This window comes from Aotus nancymaae, unplaced genomic scaffold (genome assembly GCF_030222135.1).
Source record: "Aotus nancymaae isolate 86718 unplaced genomic scaffold, 86718_ANA_hifiasm-v0.15.2.pri h1tg000041l, whole genome shotgun sequence".
Taxonomy (NCBI): Eukaryota; Metazoa; Chordata; class Mammalia; order Primates; family Aotidae; genus Aotus; species Aotus nancymaae.
This window is the reverse complement of record NW_026988455.1, coordinates 7,955,221-7,975,265: the sequence shown is the minus strand read 5'-3', so window position 1 is coordinate 7,975,265 and position 20,045 is coordinate 7,955,221. Positions and strand designations below refer to the sequence as shown.

The 20,045-nt window shown below is 39.0% G+C and overlaps 1 protein-coding gene across 8 annotated transcripts in view; it reads left to right on the top strand.

Moving 5' to 3' along the window:
- CSNK1G1 (casein kinase 1 gamma 1) overlaps positions 1-20,045 on the top strand; it is a 180,625-nt gene that overhangs the window by 83,983 nt on the left and 76,597 nt on the right. For 7 of the 8 annotated variants that reach the window (XR_001105836.2, XM_021666212.2, XM_012443020.2 and 4 more), the window contains exon 4: positions 6,274-6,343. Coding sequence is in view for 6 of the 8 variants with exons in the window: in XM_021666212.2 (XP_021521887.1) it covers positions 6,274-6,343 (70 nt within the window). In the remaining 2 variants the exon portion in view is untranslated. Of the gene's footprint in view, positions 1-6,273; positions 6,344-20,045 lie in introns of those variants that run through there. The other variant, XM_021666213.2, reaches the window with a different exon arrangement.

Below are 20,045 nucleotides of genomic sequence, written 5' to 3'. Positions count from 1 at the left end.
CAAGTATTTTCTTTTTGTTTTTTGACTTGGGACTCTTGTTAGATAGATGGGAGCAGGAAGAGAGGTGATACATATGACAATGCAGGTCAAATATCCTCTTAGATTGACTATTAAAGGATTAACTGCCAGGCGCAGTTGCTCATGCCTATAATCGAAGCACTTTAGGAAGCCAAGGTGGACAGATCACTTGAGCCCAGGAGTTCAAGACCAGCCTGGGGAACTAGGCAAAACCTTGTCTCTACAAAAAGTGCAAAAAATTAGTCAAATATGCTGGCACACACCTGTAGTCCCAGCTACTTTGGAGGCTGACATGGGAGAATCACCTGAGCGCAGGAAGTTGAGACTGTAGTAAGCCAAGATTGCTTGCACCTCTGCGCTCAGCCTGGGTGAGAGAGTGAGACCCTGTCTCAAAAAAATAGGATTAACCATATTTTTTTATGTATAAGAATTTGGTTATTCTATAAAAGTGTTCTCTAGTAGATCTGCTTTTTTTTACTTTTTCTGTTTTATTATTCTGATAAGGTAGAATAATCTTTGACTATTTGCGACTACTAAGAGAATGAAGCAGCTCCTAAAACACTTTAAAAATTTGCTGCATTAGTACATATTTGTTAGGCTTTCTGTTAGGGACAGTTCTTTCTATCTTGATTTCTTTTGCTAGGTTATACCAATTGACCTGTATAGATAACCTTACATAACATATCGTTGACATGATTGATCATTTCATTTCACTTTCCTTTTTAAAAACTTTTATTCTGCTTTGTATAGCCACTATTTAAAGCTAAAAATGGAACTCTTAATCTAGTAAGTGTGACTCAGTACCACATCTCCCTTTCAAATAAGTCTCAAAGGTATTTTAGAGGATAACAATTTTGTCTACAGGCTTTCTCTCTTGCTGTTGGGCTTCTGTTCTCCAAAGGGAGATATGAAGGCAGGAATTGACCTCTTTTCATTGTAATGGCAAATTTGCCTTAAGCACCACACTCCCACAAGGTAGCTGTCACTGTTTGTTTAGGATTTTAGGCAGGCATGTGTTTTCCAGAATTATTGTGGCAAATGTTCTGGCAAATGTCCAGCCCTCTATGGAAATGTAATTCACATCTGGTACAGAAATACAAGGAAGCTTTGCTGTTGCTGTTTCAGTTCAGTTCTACTTTGTTTAAATCTTCATTGTGGACTCTTGTTTCTTAGTTTTCTAAGAACCTTAAAAAAATAATCCACAAAGTAAACAAAATAGTGTAATGAGCCCTTCTTTTATCCATCACCCACATTTCTAGGGTTCTTTTTAACAGAGGTTTTCTAGCAATTGGGCTTTTTTAAAAATCTCTCGGCTGGGCGCAGTGGCTCAAGCCTGTAATCCCAGCACTTTGGGAGGCTGAGGCAGGTGGATCACGAGGTCAAGAGATTGAGACCATCCTGGTCAACATGGTGAAACCCTGTCTCTGCTAATACAAAAAATTAGCTGGGCATGGTGGCGCGTGCCTGTAATCCCAGCTACTCAGGAGGCTGAGGCAGGAGAATTGCCTGAACCCAGGAAGCGGAGGTTGCGGTGAGCCGAGATCGCGCAGTTGCACTCCAGCCTGGGTAACGAGCGAAACTCCATCTCAAAAAAAGAAAAAAATCTCTCTATGCCACTAATATTGCTGCCTTCTGCAATCTGTAGACTGAGCTTTGCAATATTTTCTACTTATAGTGCTTCCAGAAAAGCACCTTGAAGTCCAATTGGCTGAGCAGACTATGGCCATGTGGTAAGGAGTTGGCTCAAGTGTGTAATTCTCTCAGTCTTCAATCATAAGCCCCTCATGTCTGAATATATGTGACATATATGCCTTTCAACCCTTGAACTCTATAGAGTTTTGCATTTTTAATTTACTAGCTTAGCTACCCAAGATCAGATTGAATATTTTCTATTAGGGCTTCCAGCATGAAGATTGAGAGTATAATATTTGAGGAAGGATCTGTGGTTTTTAAAATTCTTTGCCTCTGTGCTTTGTCAGAATCCAAAAGTGATTTCTCCAGAAAGAATAGTCCCTTTTCTAGTGTTTTGATCAACTTCTAGTTCCATGTTGATTTGTCATCACTGTTTCTGTTTGGTCCCTTGTGAATTCTTAGTGATTTTGCTAATGGAAAAATTGTATACCTGGCTGCTTTGATGGTGATTCAGTGGAAGATCTGCAACCAAATGGAGACACAAGAGTGATATGATACCTCTCTATCTGAAGAGATAAATAAGAAAGGGACTCGACAGTATAATTAGTCTTCTGTTCTGTGGTTTTTTTTTTTTTTTTTAGATGGAGTTTCACTCTGTCGCCCAGGCTGGAGTGCAGTGGTGCGATCTTGGCTCACTGCAACCTCTGCCTCCCGGGTTCATGCAATTCTCCTGTCTCAGCCTCCCAAGTAGCTGGGACTACAGGTGCATGCCACCATGCTCAGCTTGTTTTTTGTATTTTTAGTAGAGACAGGATTTCACCATTTTAGCCAGGATGGTCTCAATCTCCTGACCTCATGATTCACCCTCCTTGGCCTCCCACAGTGCTGGGATAACAGGTGTGAGCCACCACGCCCAGCCTCTGTACTTTTTTTTGACTAAAAGTCTTGAGATACTTGAAGTCCAACTCTAATAATTGCTGATTTTATACTCGAAGGATATGAGTTCTTTCTTCATAGCATTTCCTACAGATATGAACATTCCAGTCTGGCCTGAATTGATTTAGATAAAATCTTACTAGAAGCAGAGGGACAGACTAGACAACTTCAGAGTATTCTTTGATTAATGGATTATATGTCTTAAGAAAAATGCAGAGAGCTTCAAGTGGATTCAGGAAAGAACCTTCAAAGATGATCAAAGAATTAAAAACTAGGGCCAATGAGGAAAGGTGAAAGGAATTTGAAATTACCTTGCCCGAGAAAAGAAAATCTAGGAAATGATTGGATTATTTTGTTATTTGAAGAGAGCTACTTACTATTATTCAAGGTTATTGAGGAACTTTAAAAATTTTTTTTGCTGAGAACTTAAGAAAATTAGGCTTAAGTTTCAGTAGTGAGATCTGAGTGTAATACAAAAGCATTCCAAACCATGAAACTTGTTAAATATCAGCATGAATTATCGAGGGAAGTTATGGAATCTCCTTCCTTGGAGTCTGTCTTAAAAATACAACAAATATCCCAGCACTTTGGGAGGCTGAGGCAGGCAGATCACGAGGTCAAGAGATCGAGATCATCCTGGCCAACATAGTGAAACCCCTTATCTACTAAAAATACAAAAATTAGCTGGGCGTGGTGGTATGTGCCTATAGTCCCAGCTACTTGGGAGGCTGAGGCAGGAGAATTGCTTGAACCTGGGAGGTGGAGGTTGCAGTGAGCCAAGATCGTGCCACTGCACTCCAACCTGGCGCCTGGCAACAGAGCGAGACTCTGTCTCAAAAAAAAAAAAAAAAAAAAAAAATAACTACTCAGTGGGAGTAAGGACAGTCTTTTCAACAAATGATGCTGGAAAAACTGGATATTCACATAACAGTGAAGTTGGATTCTTACTTTACATTGTATTCAACAATTAACTCAGAGTGGATCAAAGACCTAAATGTAAGATTGAAACTATAATACTTTTACCAGAATACACCATGGGAAAAGCTTCATGACATTAGATTTGGCAGTGATTTCTTGGATATGACATCAAAATCACAGACAACAAAATAAAAACTCGCTAAGTTGGACTTCAGCAAAATTTAAAACTTTTGTACATTGTCAACAGAATTTTTTCAAAGGCAACCCATGGATTGGAATAGGAGAAAATAATATTGTCTAGTAACAGATGATATCATGATATCCAGAATTTACCATTATAACAATTTTTTAAAGTTGAGTGGCATTAAGTACATTTACATTGATGTACAACCATCACCACCATCCATCTCCAGAACTTTTTCATCTTCCCTAACTGAAATTTTTTATCTGTTAAACACTAATTCCTCATTCTCCCCTCCTCTCAACCCCTTGGCAGCCACCATTCTACTTTCTGTCTCTATGAATTTGACTACACTAGGTACTTAATATTTAAGTGGACTCATCATATATTCGTTCTTTGTAACTGGCTTATTTCACTTAGCATAATGTCCTCAAGGTTTGTCTATGTTGTAGTATGTGTCAGAATTTCCTTTTTAAGCCTGAATAATACTTCACCATATGAATATACCCAATTTCGTTTATTTATTCATTGATGCACACTTAGGTTGCTTCCACCTTATAGTTAGTGTGAATAACAATGCTGTGAACATGGATGTACAAATATATCTGAGTTCCTGCTTTCACTTCTTTGGAGTATATATCCAGAAGTAGAACTGTAAATCATAACGATTCTGTGTTTAATTTTTTGAAAAACTGCCATACATTCTCCACAGCAGTCGCACCATTTTGCATTCTTATCAGCAATGCACAAGGGTTCCAGTTTCTCTACATCCTCATCAGTACTTGTTATTTTCTGTTTTTTAATAATAGCATCCTAATGCTATTAATCTAATAATAACATCCTAATGGGTGTGCAGATGTTGAGCTTTGTTTTATTTATTGATTGATTGAGATGAGGTCCCACTGTGTCGCCCAGACTGGAGTTCAGTGGCGCAATCACAGCTCCCTGCAGTCTTGATCTCTGGGACTCAAGCAATCCTCCTACCTCATCCTCCTGAGTAGCTGGGATTACAGGAGCGTGCCGCCATGCCAGGCTAATTTTTTAGTTTTTTTGTAGCGATAGGGTCTCCCTATGTTGCCCAGGCTGGTCTCGAACTCCTGGGCTCAAGCAGTTCTCCTGCCTCAACCTCCCAAAGTCCTGGGATTATAGGCGTAAGCTACCATGTTCGTCCTATTTTATTTATTTATCTGTAAAGATGAGGTTTTGCTGTGTTGCCGAGGCTGGTCTCAAACTCCTGGTCTTGAGTGATCCTCCTGCCTTGGCCTCTGAAAGTGCTGGGATTGCAGACATGAGCCACCATGTCAGCTACTGTTGAGCTTTTAAAGAGAGATTATAATATGTTTAGGGTAATGTTTGGTTGTCTTGTTAGCCAGTTGCCCAATACACTGTCAGTTTAGAATAATCAGCCAGCCAATTGCTCAATTGATATAGAGCAAAGTATGGTTGTTTGGCTGCTTTATCTATGACGTTTTTAGAAAACGCCATTTTTGGAAACTTGAACACCATATTGATTGAATTACATTAATTGCATTTATAATCTTTAATTCTCAGTAGTTTAAAAAGAAATATACGTAACGATGTTTCTAAAAGCATTGTTCATAATATTGGAAAACGAAAACCCTTCATGTGTCCAAAAATTATGGGGTGTGTGTGTATACATACATACATAAATACATATATACATACAGGGCAATACTTAAACCATTAAAAATTATATAGGCCAGGCATGGTGGCTTATACCTATAATCTCAGCACTTTGAGTGGCTGAAGTGGGTGGTTTGCTTGAGCCCAGGAATTTGAGACCAGTCTGGGCAACATAGTAAGATCCTATCTCTACAAAAAAATAAAAATTAGCTGTGAGCGGTGGTGGCTAAGTTAGGAGGTTCACTTGAGCTTGGGAGGTTCAACTGTAGTGTACGAGACCCCATCTTTAAAAAAAAAAAAAAAGAAATTATACACATTTATTTCCTGGGATGATATTATCACATTGTTGAATTCAACAGCACATTACTGAACAGCAAATACATCATAATCTCATTGATATAAAATTAAGTTCATTAGTTTGTATTATACGTATAAGTACATATATACTTGGAAAGACATTCACTAAAATGTTAATAGCGCCTTTCTTTAAAGTGACAGGATGACAGATTATTTTTACTTTCTTTCTGATTTTTGTATATTTGAATTTTCTTCTGAGCATGCATTATTTTTCTAAAAATAGTAAAACCACATACCACCCAAAATTCAGAACAAAACAAGCAGGAAATACGTGCTGGTTTTTTTTTTTTAATTTAAAGGTTTAGCATCAAGTTTCCTGGGAGAATACACATCAGGAGAATATTTCATTGCAAGAAAGCTGTCATGCAAAGTTTATTTTTATTTATCCATGGAAGGAGTTGTATGTAATTCACCTTCATCTTCTCTTAGCTGTACTGTGTAAGACAAATTGCAGTCAGAAAAGGCTCTTATATATGGATATTATCTCTAAAACACTAGTTGATCGTAGCCCTTGTTTACTCCAAAAATTTAAGAATGGAAAAATCCCATGTGTTTAAATCTGATCAGTTTTTCTTTGTGGGTTTCAGGAACCAATAAAATCACGTGCTCCACAGCTTCATTTAGAGTACAGATTTTATAAACAGCTTGGCAGTGCAGGTAAGTCAAGTCTTTTTTCTCCACTTACTAAGCATGTAGCTTAACTGGAAGCCCTAAAATATACAAATTTTCTTGTCTGATTTACCCTTTTTACCAAACCATCTATCTTCTCTGCTTGCCATATAGGTAAATAAACATAGTCAACCACAAAGCTCCTTGCTCTCTGGTTCCTGGAGTTGACTTTGTGGGGATCTGTGTTGCTATGACTATGCCCACAGACCAACCTACAGATGCTTTCCACTTGTCAAATACACATAGTACACATACTGCTTTTCAGTAGTTCGTTCTCTTTTCATTTCTTTACTTATACCAAAAGAAAGGAGGAAATGTTGGTAATTTGCAAAGTGTATCTTTCCACATTGAGATGGTTTATCTATTTTAAAGACATACTAAAATATTGATTCTGAAATATTACAACACTCATTTTAACCATTATTCTCATTAATTTGCAAGAGCTATCCATATGATTGTAATAATCTTTGGCAATTTTAAAAAATTAAGTTTATAATTTTAAAAAATGTTTATTTTTACCTAAAAGCTCTTAATTTCTCAAATATCTTACTGGTTTCCAGAAAAATGTTTTGCTAAGCAAATGTTACCAATCCTGGGTGGGGTTATATCTATAGGGATAAGTCTCTCAGAAGATAAAGTCTTTAGAGCTATTTTCACTATTTGACGTATATAGAATTTCCTCTGCTTTATGCTCCCTTCACTGTGACAGGTTTTATGTGAATGACTAAAGCTTCGTTTCTATTTTTTTTTTCTTTCTTTCTTTTTTTGGAGACAGGGTCTCATTCCCATCACCCAGGCTGGAGTGCAGTGGCATGATCACAGCTCCTTGCAGCCTTGACCTAAGCTCAAGCGGTTCTCCTGCCTCAGCCTCTTGAGTAGCTGGGACTACAGGCATGCACCACCACACCTGGCTAATTTTCTGTATTTTTTAGTAGAGGTGGGGTTTCGCCATGTTGCCCAGACTGGTCTTGAACTCCTGGGCTCAAGCAGTCCTCCTGCCTCAGCCTCCCAAAATGCTGCGATTACAGGCATAAGCCATCATACCCTTGGTTTCTATTTAAAGTACCCCTGTTGAAGGTACTACTGAAGGAATTTGAGTTCTACTTTCTCAAATATTTAGGATTATATGAGAGCCATTTTGTGTTATTTAAGTATTATTATACCTTGACTATAGCAATAATCAGCGATAGTCATAACCCAGGGAGCCCACAATGGACTTGTCTTTCATTTAACTTAATATGAGTTCTTGCTCACAGTAGCCTCTCAGTATATATTTGTTAATTGATTGGAGTGTTTCTGGCATAAGATTTAAGACTGGCAACTGAGTTCACCAGATGTATATATAACTTGAGGGTTATCTTCCCAGATGCCCCAGAACTAAATTTTAATTGTTGTTCCTCTTATATTGTTCCTGGTTTCATAATGTTGTTAAGTTATTCCAGGTTTCATAAATTTTAGGGTAAAGACTGTCACAGCCCACTTATGATAAGCATGTTTGTATATGTCTCATAATTCTAAGGGTCAGGTAAAAACATGCTTAATCCAGTTCAACTTATAAGTTTAAGTGGGGAAGTGAAATGGGCATTTTTCAAGATTTCCTCTGTAAGCCCTTCAAATAGACCCACCAAATCAGACGAGTCTTCCCTTTTCAATATAGAGCCAAAAAAATCTCATGAGGTTTGTTATGTAGGAATAACATCTATGCTGCTGGGTTGATACTCTCCCCAAATACAGATAATTTCAGGCTCCTGAAGTTTCAGCATTCTCTGTGCACTGAAAACAAGAAGTAAATAGGGAGGGCATTAGAGGAAAGGGGACTTTTCAAATTGCCTTTCGCTTAAGCAGCAAGGAAAAACTGCAGTCTCTGAGACTGGTACATCCATCATTGTTATGAGTGGGAATAGGAGGGCTCTGTTGTACTGGTTAGGCTAACTGTTGACTCATAGTCAGGTCAGAGACCACTGACCATCATTGGTCTCTCTCCCAGCACCTTTTCTAACAAACATGTAAAGATCACAAAGCCTTCTAGGTCTTATATGAAGTTCAGTGGTGATTACTGGCCTCTTTTCTGCTTCTTGAGATCACCTACTACTCTTAAAATGCTGTGGTGGGTATCATCTTAATATTCTTGCCTGCAACTAACAAGGTAGCTATAGACTTTTCCAAGATAGGAGGAGCTTTAGATATCTGTTTCAAATCCGCCCCCTACCCTTACCCCCTAGTGTAAGAATTGCTTTTAGGATTTTCTTAATAGTCATCTAAATCTGCTAGACCACTTACTTCTAGTCATAGAGTTCACCGCTCTTCAGGCTACTTTAATGTGGGAAAGTCTAATGTATTTGAAGTTCTTCATATTAGGCCCAAATTTGCCTTTTTTTAAAAAAATTGCTTTTTAGGTTAGGTTTTGCTCTGTTGCCAGACTGGAGTGCAGTGGGGTGATCTTGGCTCACTGCAACCTCCGCCTCCCAGGTTCAAGCAATTCCCCTGCCTCAGCCTCGCAAGTAACTGGGACTATAGCCATGTGCCACCATTCCCAGCTAATTTTTTCTTTCTTTCTTTTTTTTTTTTTAATTGCATTTTAGCTTTTGGGATACATGTGAAGAACATGCAAGATTGTTGCATAGGTACACACATGGCAGTGTGATTTGCTGCCTTCCTCCCCTTCACCTATATCTGGCATTTATCCCCATGCTATCTCTCCCCAACTCCCCACCCCCCGCTGTCCCTCCTGTTTTCCCCCAACAGACCCGAGTGTGTGATGCTTCCCTCCCTGTGTCCATGTGTTCTCATTGTTCAACACCCACCTATGAGTGAGAACATGCGGTGTTTGATTTTCTGTTCTTGTGTCAGTTTACTGAGAATGATGGTTTCGAGGTTCATCCATGTCCCTACAAAGGACATGAACTCATCGTTTTTGATGGCTGCATAATATTTCATGGTGTATATGTGCCATATTTTCCCTGTCCAGTCTATCATCGATGGGCATTTAGGTTGGTTCCAGGTCTTTGCTATTGTAAACAGTGCTGCAATGAACATTCATGTGCATGTGTCCTTATAGTAGAACGATTTATAATCCTTTGCATATATACCCAGTAATGGGATTTCTGGGTCAAATGGAATTTCTATTTCTAGGTCCTTGAGGAATCGCCACACTGTCTTCCACAATGGTTGAACTAATTGACACTCCCACCAACAGTGTAAAAGTGTTCCTATTTCTCCACATCCTCTCCAGCATCTGTTGTCTCCAGATTTTTTAATGATCGCCATTCTAACTGGCGTGAGATGGTATCTCAATGTAGTTTTGATTTGCATTTCTCTAATGACCAGTGATGATGAGCATTTTTTCATATGTTTGTTGGCCTCATGTATGTCTTCTTTTGTAAAGTGTCTGTTCATGTCCTTTGCCCACTTTTGAGTGGGTTTGTTTGTTTTTTTCTTGTAAATCTGTTTTAGTTCTTTGTAAATTCTGTATATCAGCCCTTTGTCATACAGGTAGACTGCAAAAATTTTTTCCCATTCTGTTGGTTGCCGATTCACTTTAATGACTGTTTCTTTTGCTGTGCAGAAGTCGTGGAGTTTGATTAGGTCCCATTTGGCTATTTTGGCTTTTGTTGCCAATGCTTTTGGTGTTTTGGTCATGAAGTCCTTGCCTACGCCTATGTCCTGAATGGTTTTGCCTAGATTTTCTTCTAGGGTTTTTATGGTGTTAGGTCTTATGTTTAAGTCTTTAATCCATCTGGAGTTAATTTTAGTGTAAGGTGTCAGGAAGGGGTCAAGTTTCTGCTTTCTGCACATGGCTAGCCAGTTTTCCCAACACCATTTATTAAACAGGGAATCCTTTCCCCATTGCTTATTTTTGTCAGGTTTGTCAAAGATCAGATGGTTGTAGATATGTTGTGTTGCCTCCAAGGCCTCTGTTCTGTTCCATTGGTCTATATCTCTGTTTTGGTACGAGTACCATGCTGTTTTGATTACTATAGCCTTGTAGTATAGTTTGAAGTCCGGTAGTGTGATGCCTCCCACTTTGTTCTTTTTGCTTAGAATTGACTTGGCTATGCGGGCTCTCTTTTAGTTCCAGATGAAGTTTAAGGTGGTTTTTTCCAGTTCTGTGAAGAAGGTCATTAATAGCTTGATAGGGATAGCATTGAATCTGTAAATTACTTTGGGCAGTATGACCATTTTCACGATATTGATTCTTCCTAACCATGAACATGGAATGTTTCTCCATCTGTTTGTGTCCTCTCTTATTTCATTGAGCAGTGGTTTGTAGTTCTCCTTGAAGAGGTCCTTTATGTTCCTTGTTAGTTGTATTCCTAGGTATTTTATTCTCTTTGTAGCAATTGTGAATGGCAGCTCGTTCTTGATTTTGCTCTCTTTAAGTCTGTTATTGGTGTATAGGAATGCTTGTGATTTTTGCACATTGATTTTGTATCCTGAGACTTTGCTGAAGTTGCTTATCAGTTTCAGGAGATTTTGGGCTGAGACGATGGGGTCTTCTAGATATACAATCATGTCGTCTGCAAATAGAGACAATTTGACTTCTTCCTTTCCTATTTGAATACCCTTTATTTCTTTTTCTTTCCTGATTGCTCTGGCTAGAACTTCCAGTACTATATTGAGTAGGAGTGTTGAGGGAGGGCATCCTTGTCTAGTGCCAGATTTCAAAGGGAATGCTTCCGGCTTTTGCCCATTCGGTATGATATTGGCTGTTGGTTTGTCATAAATAGCTTTTATTATTTTGAGATACGTTCCGTTAATACCTAGTTTATTGAGGGCTTTTAGCATAAAGGGCTGTTGAATTTTGTCAAAGGCCTTCTCTGCATCAATTGAGATAATCATGTGGTTTTTGTCTTTGGTTCTGTTTATATGGTGAATTATGTTTATAGACTTGAGTATGTGGAACCAGCCTTGCGTCCCCGGGATGAATCCTACTTGATCATGGTGGATAAGCTTTTTGATGTGCTGTTGCAATTGGCATGCCAGTATTTTATTGAAGATTTTTGCATCTGTGTTCATCATGGATATTGGCCTGAAGTTTTCTTTTCTTGCTGAGTCTCTGCCGGGTTTTGGTATCAGGATGATGTTGGTCTCATAAAATGATTTGGGAAGGATTCCCTTTTTTTGGATTATTTGGAATAGTTTCAGAAGGAATGGTACCAGCTCCTCTTTGTATGTCTGGTAGAATTTGGCTGTGAACCCATCTGGACCTGGGCTTTTTTTGGGTGGTAGGCTTTTAATTGCTGCCTCAACTTCAGACCTTGTTATTGGTCTATTCAGGGTTTCTACTTCTTCCTGGTTTAGGCTTGGGAGGATGCAAGTGTCCAGGAATTTATCCATTTCTTCCAGGCTTACTAATTTATGTGCATAGAGTTGTTTGTAATAATCTCTGATGATGGTTTGAATTTCTGTGGAATCTGTGGTGATATCCCCTTTATTGTTTTTAATTGCATATATTTGATTATTCTCTCTTTTCTTTTTTATTAATCTGGCTAGTGGTCTATTTTGTTGATCTTTTCGAAAAACCAGCTCCTGGATTTACTGATTTTTTTTGAAGGGTTTTTTGTGTCTCTCTCTCCTTCAGTTCTGCTCTGATCTTAGTTATTTCTTGTCTTCTGCTAGGTTTTGAGTTTTTTTGATTTTGCTTTTCAATTTTTTTCATTTCTTTCAATTTTGACAATGGAGTGTCAATTTTGGATCTCTTCTTGCTTCTGATGTGGGCATTTATTGCTATATATTTTCATCTAGAGACTGCTTTAAATGTGTCCCAGAGATTCTGGTATGTTGTGTCTTCGTTCTCATTGGTTTCGAAGAACATCTTTATTTCTGCCTTCATTTCGTTGTTTATCCAGTCAACATTCAAGAGCCAGTTGTTCAGTTTCCATGAAGCTGTGTGGTTCTGAGTTAGTTTCTGAATTCTGAGTTCTAACTTGATTGCACTGTGGTCTGAGAGACTGTTTGTTATGATTTCCGTTATTTTGCATTTGCTGAGGAGTGATTTACTTCCAATTATGTGGTCAATTTTAGAGTAGGTGTGATGTGGTTTGAGAAGAATGTATATTCTGTGGATTTGGGGTGGAGAGTTCTGTAAATGTCTATTAGGTTTTCTTGGTCCAGGTCTGAGTTCACGTATTGGATATCCTTGTTAATTTTCTGTCTCATTGATCTGTCTAATATTGACAATGGGGTGTTAAAGTCTCCCACTATTATTGTGTGGGAGTCTAAGTCTCTTTGTAAGTCATTAAGAACTTGCCTTATGTATCTAGGTGCTCCTGTATTGGGTGCGTATATATTTTGGATCGTTAGCTCTTCTTGTTGCATTGATCCTTTTACCATTATGTAATGTACTTCTTTGTCTCTTTTGATCTTTGTTGGTTTAAAGTCTATTTTATCAGAGACAAGAATTGCAACTCCTGCTTTTTTTTGCTCTCCATTTGCTTGGTAAATCTTCCTCCATCCCTTTATTTTGAGCCTTTGTGTATCCTTGCATGTGAGATGGGTTTCCTGGATACAGCACACTGATGGGTTTTGGCTTTTTATCCAGTTTGCCAGTCTGTGTCTTTTGATTGGAGCATTTAGCCCATTTACATTTAGTGTTAATATTGTTATGTGTGAATTTGATACTGCCATTTTGATGCTAGCTGGCTGTTTTGCCCGTTAGTTGATGCAGTTTCTTCATTGTGTTGATGCTCTTTACCATTTGGTATGTTTTTGGAGTGGCTGGTACTGGTTGTTCCTTTCTATGTTTAGTGCCTCTTTCAGAAGCTCTTGTAAAGCAGGCCTGGTGGTGATGAAATCACCTTAAAGTTCTTTTCTTTAAGGATGTTGAATGTTGGCCCCCACTCTCTTCTGGCTTGTAGGGTTTATGCTGAGAGGTCTGCTGTGAGTCTGATGGGCTTCCGTTTGTGGGTAACCCGACCTTTCTCTCTGGCTGCCCTTAGCATTTTCTCCTTCATTTCAACCCTGGTGAATCTGACGATTATGTGCCTTGGGGTTGCTCTTCTAGACGAATATCTTTGTGGTGTTCTCTGTATTTCCTGGACTGGAATATTGGCCTGCCTTGCTAGGTTGGGGAAGTTTTCCTGGATAATATCCTGAAGAGTATTTTCCAGCTTGGATTCATTCTCTTCGTCACATTCAGGTACACCTACCAAACGTAGATTAGGTCTTTTCACATAGTCCCATATTTCTTGTTGACTTTGTTCATTCCTTTTTACCCTGTTTTCTCTAATCTTGCCTTCTCATTTTATTTCATTGAGTTGATCTTCGACCTCTGATATCCTTTCTTCTGCTTGGTCAATTCAGCTGTTGAAACTTGTGCATGCTTTGTGAAGTTCTCATGTTGTGTTTTTCAGCTCCATCAATTCACTCATATTCCTCTCTAAGTTGTCCATTCTCGTTAGCGTTTCATCAAATCTTTATTCAAGGTTCTTAGTTTCTTTGCATTGGGTTAGAACATGTTCTTTTAGCTCACGGAAGTATCTTATTACCCAGTTTCTGAAGGCTGATTCTGTCATTTCATCACACTCATTCTCCATCCAGTCTTGTTCCCTTGCTGGTGAGGGGTTGTGATCCCTTGTAGGAGGAGAGGTGTTCTGGTTTCGGGTGTTTTCATCCTTTTTGCACTGGTTTCTTCCCATCTTTGTGGATTTATCCACCTGTCGGCTTTGTAGTTGTTGACTTTCTGATTGGGTCTCTGAGTGGACGTTCTGTTTGTTGTTGATGAAGTTATTTCTGTTTCTTAGTTTTCCTTTTAACTGTCTGGCCTCTCTGCTGTAGGACTGCTGAGGTCCACTCCAGGCCCTGCTTGCCTGGGGATCACTTGCAGCAGCTGCCAAACAGTAAGGGTTGCTACCAGTTTCTTTTTCTGCTTTGTCCCAGAAGGATACCTGCCAAATGTCAGTCTGAGCTCTCCTTTATGAGGTGACTCTTTGGATATACGGGGGTCAGGAGCTGCTTGAGGAAACAGTCCTTTATATTAGCTCAGGTGCTGAGCCGTGAGCCCTGTTGTTCATTCAGAGCTGCTGGGATATATATATATATATATATATATATATATTTTTTTTTTTTTTTCCAGAGTCCAGATAAGGAAGAACATTGGGATATTTTTAAAATCCTGATTACGTTATCTTATTGATGATTAGGTGTTGACTATTTTTGTGTTATAATTGCATATTGGTTCCACTCTCCCCACTCCCTGCCATAAGATTATAAGCGCCTTGAGAACAAGCCTTGTGTCTTCTTCACCCTCGTATCTCAAGTATATCTCAAGGCCCAGTGTGATGTTCTGTCACAGGGTAAGTAGTCAGTAATAAGTAGTTCAGTGGCTGAAAGAAGTTAGGAAGATCTGGGGCCAGGCATGGTGGCTCACGCCTGTAATCCTAGCACTTTGGGAGGCCAAGGTGGGTGAATCACCTAAGGCCAGGAGTTCAAGACCAGCCTGGCCAACATGGTGAAACCCTGTTTCTACTACAAGTACAAAAGTTAGCTGGGCGTGGTGGCGCGTGCCTGTAAGTAATCCCAGCAACTCGGGAGTCTGAGGCAGGAGAATCGCTTGAACATGGGAGGCGGAGGTTGTAGTGGGCCGAGATCATGCCACTGTACTCCAGCCTGGTGACAGAGTGAGACTCCGTCTCAAAAAAAAAAAAAAAAAAAGAAGTTAGGAAGATTTAATGAGCTAGCCTTTTAGATTTTTACCAAGGTTATTAATAAAAATATTCCTTGTGATGCTTAAAAAACGAGATAATTTTGAAAGAAGATCAGTTGACAAGAAAATAGACAAGATTTCATCATGTCTCAATGTAAATGTGAGCATGAACACCGGAGCTTGTTTTTAACTTACAGGCACAGCATTCCTCCCCCTATTTTTTTCAGAGTAAGTTCTCTGCTGCAAGTGTGACTCATTGGTAGTCAATATTTGAGCAGCCGGAGCACATATGCCACTCTTTTCATTACCAGGGTGATGTTGCAGCATTGTAAATAAACAAACAACCTTTTGTACCAAAGCCACACAAAGACCACAGTATGTAATTAGTGTTTTTACTCACTAGTGTTTTGTCATTATTTATTACTGTCCAATGAATTATAATATATTTGGATTTCCTGACAAGGAAGACTTAAACAAAAAGCCTGTTGTGACTTAGGTTTGTTCAGTTAATTAATCATTACTTATAAATATAAATGTATGAAATTCTTTGGGAGAAATGATTAATTGTGAGTTTAAAGAGTATCTATTACTGTGATAGCCAGAGCTTGAGACTTTAAATTCTTAAAATAGGAACTTTTTTATTGTTCTGGGACTATGACCATTTTCTTCAATACCCAACTCTTAATAATTACCTTGGCCTTTTGGACTCTAGTTTCACCTTCACCACCTGATCTAGAAATTCATGCCAGTTCTCTAATTATGTAGAGAGAGAACAAAAATGACAGCACTGGATAATTGTGAACATGGTTCTAGTTAGAGGTCGTCCACGTCATCCCTGCACAAGGAATTGTGTGACGTCTAAGTCTTTCCCTTCCATTCCACTGTTTCCTACCGAGTGATTGCACTTTTCAAGCTTTGTTGATTATAGTTTTACCACCAAGATTTTCAAGACTTAATGCTTAAGAATTGATACCTCCAAGATAATCAGGGAAGAAAGTAAAGGAGACCATGAGAACCTTGAAACTGAGAAGAAGCATTTTATCTTCCTTTTAGCTAGCATTTTTTCATTTATTATAGAAACTAAATTGTAAAATCTTATAACTATTTTTCTTATTTTCCTCAATCATCAATATTATGTTAATTATATTATAGTCACCATAGGCAAGTTTTAATTTTATTTTCTTTTTATGGGAATGATTTTAGGTTTCAGTATTCTCTCAGGGTCTTTTACTTAGGAAGATATATACATTATCAATTTAAAAATTTTCCAGTCCACAAATCTTTTGTCCAGCACAGTGCTCACTTTGCTTGTATTTTAGCACACAGGAACAGGACTTGGTAGATGAGAAATTTGGGGCAGAGATTCTCTGCACTAAATGGCAGGAAAATGGAGGTCTCTCACATAGCCTGAAATTTCTAAGTCTGGACTGCTATATCCTGGCTTTCCAGCAGCTATTGTAATCTATTGACTCTTCTGCTTTGGCTCTCTCTCTTTTCTTTTTTTTTTTGAGATAGAGTCTCACTCTGTCACCCAGGCTGGAGTGCAGTGGCATGATCTCGGCTCACTGCAATCTCCGCCTCCCGAGTTCAAGTGATTCTCCGGCCTCCTGAGTAGTTCAGATTACAGGCATGAGCCACCACACCCAGCTAATTTTTTGTATTTTTAGTAGAGATGGGGTTTCACCGTGTTAGCCAGGATGGTCTCGATCTCCTGACCTTGTGATCCGCCTGCCTCGGCCTCTCATAGTGCTGGAATTACAGGTGTCAGCCACTGCGCCTTGGCCTTTGGCTCTTTTATAAAGGAGAAGGTAATCCTCAAATTAAAAAAAAAGACAAGATTCCTCCCACCCCTTTTTTTAAAGAGACTGACTCGTTCTGATTCTGAGGCTAGAGTGTGGTGGTGCAATCATATCTTGCTGCAGCCTCAAACTCAGGCTCTAGTGATCTAGCTTCCCGGGTAGTTGGGATTACTGGCATGCACCACCACACCTGGCTAATTTTTGTATTTTTAGTAGCGACGAGGTTTTACCATGTTAGCCAGACTGGTCTTGAACTCCTAACCTCAGGTGATCTGCTCACCTAGGCCTCCCAGAGTGCTAGGATTACAGGCATGAGCCACTGAGCTCGGCCTTGTTTGTTTTGTTCTGTTAACTGAGTAGTTTAAAATGACCTGTCATCAAGTTCAGAGACTTTCTTCTACTTAAGTTTACTGTTGGGTCTTTCTGTTTTACTTTTTATTTAATTCATTGAATTCTTCAGCTGTGGGATTTCTGTTTGGTCCTTTTTTTATTATCTCCTTGTTGAATTTCTTGTTTATATCATGAATTATTTGTCTGGTTTTGTTGACTCACCTGTCTGTATTTTCTTGTATCTCATTAAGTTTCCTTAAGATTATTATTTTAGGCCAGGTGTGAGTGACTCACACCTGTAATACCATCACTTTGGGAGGCTGAGGTGAGTGGATTGCTTGTACTCAGGAGTTTGAGATCAGCCTAGCGGAAATAGCAAGACTCTATCTCTAAGAAAAATACAAAAATATTAGCCAGGTGTGGTGGTACACACCTGTAGTCCTAGCTACTTGAGGGGCTGAGGCAGGAGGATTGCTTGAGCCCAGGAAGTTGAGGTTGTAGTGAGCCATGTTTGCACCACTGCACTCCAGCCTGGACAACAGAGTTAGAGCCTATGTTAAAAAAAAAAAAAAAAAAAATATCCAAACAACAACAAAAGAAACAACAAAAGATCATTATTTTGAGTTCCTTTTCCAGCAGTTTTTAAATTTCCTTTTCATTGGGGTCTATTACTAAAGAGTTGTTATATTTCTTTGGTGGTGTCATATTTTCTTACTTTTTCATGTTTCTTTACCCATGTGTTGATGTTTGTGCATCTAATGGAACTTTTGAGTCTCTTAAACTTTCTAGAGTGGCTTTGATAGACTAAGACTTTCACCTGCAGGTGGGTCTTAGTGTGCTAATTGGGAAAAGTGTGGTGAATCTGTGTGCACGTAGGTTTAGTGGTATAGTCTCTGTGCAACTTCTTTTGCTACATTAAACATCAGGAATAAGTATGAATGCCTTAGTGGCCTAGGGTATAGAATTTTTTGGTAGTGATGGCAGTAGGTTGTTAATATCCTTGTTGGCAAAGACTTTTGGGTTTTCGTGTTCTCATTTTCCCCACAATGGGAAGACTCTTGATATCTGAAATGGTCTACAAGCAGCTGTGAGACTAGGATCCTAGGCTTAGGGTCTTGCAAACCTCTGTGGTACTTTTGTCTTGGAGTGCAGGTTTGCTCTCTGTAGCAGGGTTTGTTGTAGGTTGCCCGCAGCACCAGGATCTGTGACTTTGAGATACCTTCACAGTCCAGATCCAGGGGGTTGGGTTGCCGCTGTGAATCTCTACCCATGGTGGGGCAGAGCACAGCCCTGGCCCAACTCCAGGGTAAAAAAGGGTGCTCTAGAGGTTTGAGTTCAGAATACAGGCCATAGATGTAATTCAGGAGCCCAAGTCAGTAGGGCTCAGTCTGGTAGGCACTTTTTGTGGTTATTTCTTTTTTTCCCCATTTTTGAGCACAGGAACTTTAGTAACTTACATAGCTAGGGTCACACAATAAGCAAACCTTCACCAGGAATGTTTTTGGTTTTTTTTTTTCCCCAAACATACATACATAGATTTTTTTTTTTTTTTTTAAGAGACAGAGTCTTGCTCTGTCACCCAGGCTGGAGTATAGTGGCACAATCATAGCTTACTGCAGCCTCAAACTTCCAGGCTCAAGGGATCATCTCACTTCAACCTCCCAAGTAGAGTGGCTGGGAATACAGGTGCACACTACCATGCCTGGCTAACTTTTTTTGTAGAGATGGGGTCTTGCTTTGTTGCCCAGGCTCTATGTTTTTGTACAGATTTTTTTACGTGCATATATACCTATATACCCAGCATAGAGTCATCCACACATTATCCCTTACCTAATTTTAAAACAGTGACGGAAGATAATCATAAGCTTTTAACTGGGGCAAAGATTGGAAACTTCCCCCAGTGTGAAAGAGCAGGATTTCCTGTTTCACATGATGCCCCCTAATTTTGTGACTCAGAAGGCCACTGTTTTTACCTCCAAACCCCTTGTATGGCCTTGAGGTTTTTAGGTTCTGAAATATTTTTCCCACAGTAAATCAATCATTGATGTTGAATGCATGTGCCATGTATACAACTGAGAAGCTTAGAGCTCCTGTATTCAAACTGTTTCATCCACCGAAACCTTTGTGTTGTGAATAAAATAAGTGTTAATAGAGCTTATCAGGCTTTGTAATTTTGAAGTCGTTTGGAGGGAATGGTTTTATATCCCCTCTTAAAAGACAAGAGGTGCTGGGTAGTACCACAAAAGAGCTTTGAATCTAGGCAACTGTAAATTAACAGGAGCATGGTTCTTTTTCAACAGAGCAATTAAATATAGATCTGAAGAAGTCATAAGAAAGTGTAATATTGATAAAACCCTTTTATAATGTTGTGAACTTCCTTAGGAGCACATTACAAGTAAGCTGAGCAACACAGGAAACAGAATACAAGAATTCAAGAATACAAACTTCTGAAGGTACACTAGAAAAATGAGAATTTTACTTAAAGTAGAGAGGACTGTTTTTCTTTTTTCTTTTTTTTAATTGCATTTTAGGTTTTGGGGTACATGTGAAGAACATGCAAGATTGTTGCAAGTACACACATGGCAGTGTGATTTGCTGCCTTCCTCCCCATCACCTATATCTGAGAGGACTGTTTTAACACAGGTAGTTGTGAACAAGGAACATGCCTCAACTTAGTTGTCCCTGAGGAGTGCTTAAGGAACTTAGAAGAAACCTTATTGATCTTCATTTGGGTAGAAAGTTTACATAACGTGGGAAGAAAGGATGAAATAGTGAACTTGGTAAAAGAAAGTAAAATTTGGAACTTTTCTTCCCATTTATAAATTTTTCAGAGATCTCTCTGCCAGAAGTATTACAAAGGGAAGAGACATACTCCTAAATTCAGGGAAAAGTTATTTTGTCTTCCTGTTTTATTTGT